The sequence below is a fragment of the Pteropus vampyrus genome, unplaced genomic scaffold (genome assembly GCF_000151845.1).
Source record: "Pteropus vampyrus isolate Shadow unplaced genomic scaffold, Pvam_2.0 Scaffold253, whole genome shotgun sequence".
Taxonomy (NCBI): domain Eukaryota; kingdom Metazoa; phylum Chordata; class Mammalia; order Chiroptera; family Pteropodidae; genus Pteropus; species Pteropus vampyrus.
This window is the reverse complement of record NW_011889034.1, coordinates 398,036-402,133: the sequence shown is the minus strand read 5'-3', so window position 1 is coordinate 402,133 and position 4,098 is coordinate 398,036. Positions and strand designations below refer to the sequence as shown.

Genomic DNA, 4,098 nt, shown 5'->3' with positions numbered 1-4,098 from the left:
AGCTGTGACAGTGTGAAAACAGTGCTTACATAAAAGTGTGGGCTTTCCCAGCCGCCCTCAGTCACCACCCCGCAGAAGGCTGGGGGCTGGGGGTGGGGGCAGCAGTCACTCTGCATGTCAAGCTGAGGGTGCATGCCACCGACTGAACCACGTCACAAAGCGCACGGGCTTTGCACGATGCCCACAGGGAACATGACGGCCCAAGTTCACCCTCCGGGCTCCAAGGGCCTTCCAGCGGCCAGACCAGTGACCACGACAGCAGCGGCCTCAGGGCAGGGGAGGCCCGCACCCGGGCATTTTAATCAGCGCCTCCGCACACTGGGCGCACACAGTGGGGCCGCCCGCTGTCCCGCCCCGGGAGCTGCCAGGGGACCGGCGATGACGGCCGTGGCCGCCTGGCCCACCCTCTAGTGCAGCGCGTAGTTAAACTGGTTTGCGAACTTCTCGTGCTTCTTCTGGTCCATCTGGGTCATGGCCGTGACCACCCTCTGCACGGCCGCCCTGTGGGCAGAGCAGAGCAGGACGTGAGCAGGACGGGCCAGGGCTCTGGGCTCCGACCGCAGCTGCGCTGGGATGGGGCGGGGCCAGGGCATCGCCCACTCGGACCACTTGCCGACTCCCAGCTGATGAGCGACTGGGCGGCTGGAGCTCGGAGCCCAAGGTGGCCCCACCCGTGCCGGCTGCACCTCGGGTCGAGGCCACAGCCTGTCTGCCCGTGGTGGGGGAGCAGCGAGTAGGCTGCGCAGCTGGGGCGCGTGGGATGCAGGCCACCAAGCCCACGTCTGAGCGTGAGGAAGACAGGGCTGAGGACGTGGGGGGCGTCTGCTCAGCGGCTGCTGTGGCGGTGGGATCTGGACATGGAGGCCCGTGCCCCGGAAGGAGCAGCCGAGGCCACGGAGCAGGGACAGCCGAGTGTGTGGTCAGCACGGCCGAGAGGACGCAGGCAGCGCAGCCCTCCGTGTCGGAGCCCACAGCGCCCTGGACCCTGCCCTGCCGCGGGAAGCCGGCCTTGTGCCTGGGTGGGGCCGAGCCCTCCTCTGGACGCAGAAGGACAGGACGGGCCAGCAGCACGTGGGCACTGAGGAGGCTGCGCCCTGTCCAGCCCCTCTCAGGTGCAGGGCGAGGCCGGCAGGGAGGGCAGGAGGAGCCGCTGCCCAGGGCGTGGAGCCGGGTACCTGGCAGGGAGAGGGCCGCCTGCGGACCGCCTCGCGAGCTGCCGCAGACGTCTGGGAACGGGCAGCGGCTGTGAGCTGCCTGAACAGCCGCCCTCAACGCTTTTTGGCCACACTGTGGACCTGGCGGGGCCCTCTGGCTGACCACGGCAGGGAGCTGGGCAAGGGGCTGGGCTGGTGGCCTCCCTGCTCTGGCCTGCTGGTCCAGCTGGGAGGGGCTCTGGCCCCAGGCCGGCGAGGGGAGCAGCACACCGGTGCCTGCGTTCCGGTGGCACCGGCTCAGCTCTGCTGCTGCTGAGACCCACGCGGCAAACCCGCCCTGTCAGCCGGGACGCAACTGGCCTGCCTGAAGTCACCACGTGGACACTGCCACTGACCACGTGGGCCAGCCAGTCCCGGTCAGCTGGCACGGCAGGACGCAGGCCCCGCTCGGGGAGATGCTCGGCTGCCAGCTGCAGGGCCACCAGCTCCCAGCTCCGCTGCAGCTGAGAACTGTCCCCTCCACTGGCTGGGGACACCTATCCCACCCGGGGGCCCGTGGCCACGGAAGATGCTCGAGGCAGAGGGGGCCCACGGAGCCAGGCTGGCTCCCGTCCAGCACCTCGAACCCAGGGCTCCGCGCGGCGCTTACTTAGCGAAGATCTTCTTGGCGATGCGTGTGCGGGCGGTGTTGGCCTGCTGCTTCAGGTTGGTCAGCCCGGACTGCCGCCTCTTCTTGCCCCTGCCTCTCCCGCCAGCCCTGGCCGAGCCCAGATCCACTCCCGTGGCTGCCTCCAAGTCGCTCAGAAACTCCGGGTCCCGCCACTCTGCAAACAGAACCCGGAGTTCAGAAGGCGCTTGGTGCCAGCCACAGCGCCCCTCACCTGAGCCGCAACCCCTCTCTGACACAGGGCCACCTGGCTCGCTGGTGACGGGGGGTGGGCGGGTGCTGGCCGCTGCTCAAGGCTGAGAGCAAGGCAGAGGGGGTCCCACTGCCCGCACAGGCCGTAGAGCAGCAGGTGGCCCAGGGGCCAGGCCTGCTGCATCCTTAGAGCCCTCAGACAGGAAGGCAGCTGAGGCCAGCGGCTGGGGGACAGTGCCATCTGCAGGCTGCTCCCTGGCCTCCAGGCTGGACTGCCCCACCAGGCCCCTAACTGTGGCTTCTAGACCTGCCTGCTGGACTGAGCGTCCTTTGTGCTGGTCTTCAGGCCACCTGGCCATGCGTGTCAGCAACACCGGCACCCGCTCGCCCACTCAGCCCGCTCCCCCGCGTGCATCCTGTGCAGCCAGGCCCGCGGGCCAGCAGCGGAAGTGCCCCAGCGGAAACCATGTCCCCAGCCCCAGGCCGCAGCAGGCCAGCCCCACGAGCCCGGGTGCAGGGCTGAGGAAAGCATCGGTCGCTTGGGATGAGGACTCAGGCCGGGGCAGGGGGCACGCACAGGGTCAGAGGCCAAGGCCCCAAGCCCACCCACCAGCGCCCTGGCTCAGCGCTCCTTCCTGCCTCGGCCTCTGCTCAGCCCCTGGTACGGCTGGTCTGCTCTGAAAGGCCACTTGGGGACCCAGGAGCTATGGGGTTGGTCGGCCCAGCTGGCCCAGCACCCCCCATGCACCCGGCCCCGCCGGAGGTGCTGGACACCCAAGGTGCTGAGGGGCAGCCCCCAGCCAGGCTGGGGGCAGGGAACGTCCAGCACCGGGAGGAGCCGCGCCGCAGACAGATGGCCAGGCTGCCCCGAGTTGATTTTTCGAGGTGAAGGAACACGGGGCTGCACAGCTCAGATGCGGAGGCGATTAATCCAAGATTAAGGAAACCTGCCCAAACAGTCCATCTCCCAGCAACGAGGCGCGTCACAGTTTCGGGGCCCAGTGAATGGAGCGATTGTTCAAACACAACGGGGAGACGCGGCGCCCGCACGAGACGGAACGAGCATCTCAGGAAAATGAAGGAGCAATTTAAAAGCCTCGGGAGAAAATCAATAGATGCCGGGGCGCGAGCCTTCCTGCACGCCGGGCCGAGCTCCACACCATTGTCACCGAGGCCAGCGCTCGGGAAGGGAAAATTGCCGGCGTGCGAGGGAGGCAGGATCGATACGCAGTTAGCGAGCAGACGCTATTTCACATGTGGCTGGCCAGCGCCGCGCGGCCGAAGCCCAGGCCCGTGTTAACAAGCCGCCGCGGCCAGCAGCAGGGCGGCCTTCGGGGCTGACACGGAGCAGGCGCTCGAGTCTCTGAGTGTGAGCCTCGGGGGCCTCGCCCCACGGATTAGTGGGTCAGGACCCTCCCAGGTGTCAGGCTGAAATCACGTGTCTCTCGTGACGAAGGGGAAAAGCCCACGGGTGACGGCAGACACGGCTGGGCTGGGACCCTCCGGCTGACACTGCCCCGTGGACTCGGCTCCCAGGCCCTGGCCAGTCTGCGCATGTCTACGTTTCGCCCAGCAGTGACGGCCACTCTGCATGTCGCCAGCCAGGCCTGCTGCTCAGGGCCCCGCTGGGCCAGCGGCCGCCAGCCTGCGGCACGGCACCTACACAAGCTGCGCCCCTGGACTGTCCTAAGAATAACTCAGGTGGCTGAAGCCCACTGGACAGAAAATGGGGGGCCACGACGAGGACCCCAATAGAATACTGTGCACGCCTGCCCATCTGCCCAGACCCGCACTCACGTGGCCAGGAACCCAAACCCAACCAGCCAGCCGGCAGCAGGCAGCGCCCGCTCACGCCTCCATCAAGAGCTGCAGGAAGACGCCCCACCAGAAGCCCGAGCATGCTGTGAGCCCCCGTGGGCAGTGCACCCCCCAAACAACCAGGCTGGGGGTGACAGGGGACCCCGCAGACTCCAAGGGGCTGCGCGGGTGACTCCGGGGCCCGCCCGCCCGCAGGCCTACCTGGGCGCTCGGCCTGCCTCTGCAGCTGCTGCCTCTGCTCCCGCGCCCGGTCCTCCGGGTCGAGGG

The 4,098-nt window shown here is 68.4% G+C and overlaps 1 protein-coding gene across 1 annotated transcript in view; it reads right to left on the bottom strand.

The window, feature by feature from the left end:
• Positions 1–266: 266 nt before the first annotated feature.
• Positions 267–4,098, bottom strand: part of UVSSA (UV stimulated scaffold protein A) — a 23,873-nt gene continuing 20,041 nt past the window's right edge. The window contains exons 11-12 of the mRNA XM_023520234.1: positions 1,804–1,978; positions 267–501 (exon numbers count right to left, since the gene is read on the bottom strand). Coding sequence (XP_023376002.1) covers positions 408–501; positions 1,804–1,978 — 269 coding nt within the window. The 3' untranslated portion in view covers positions 267–407. The remainder of the gene's footprint in view (positions 502–1,803; positions 1,979–4,098) is intronic.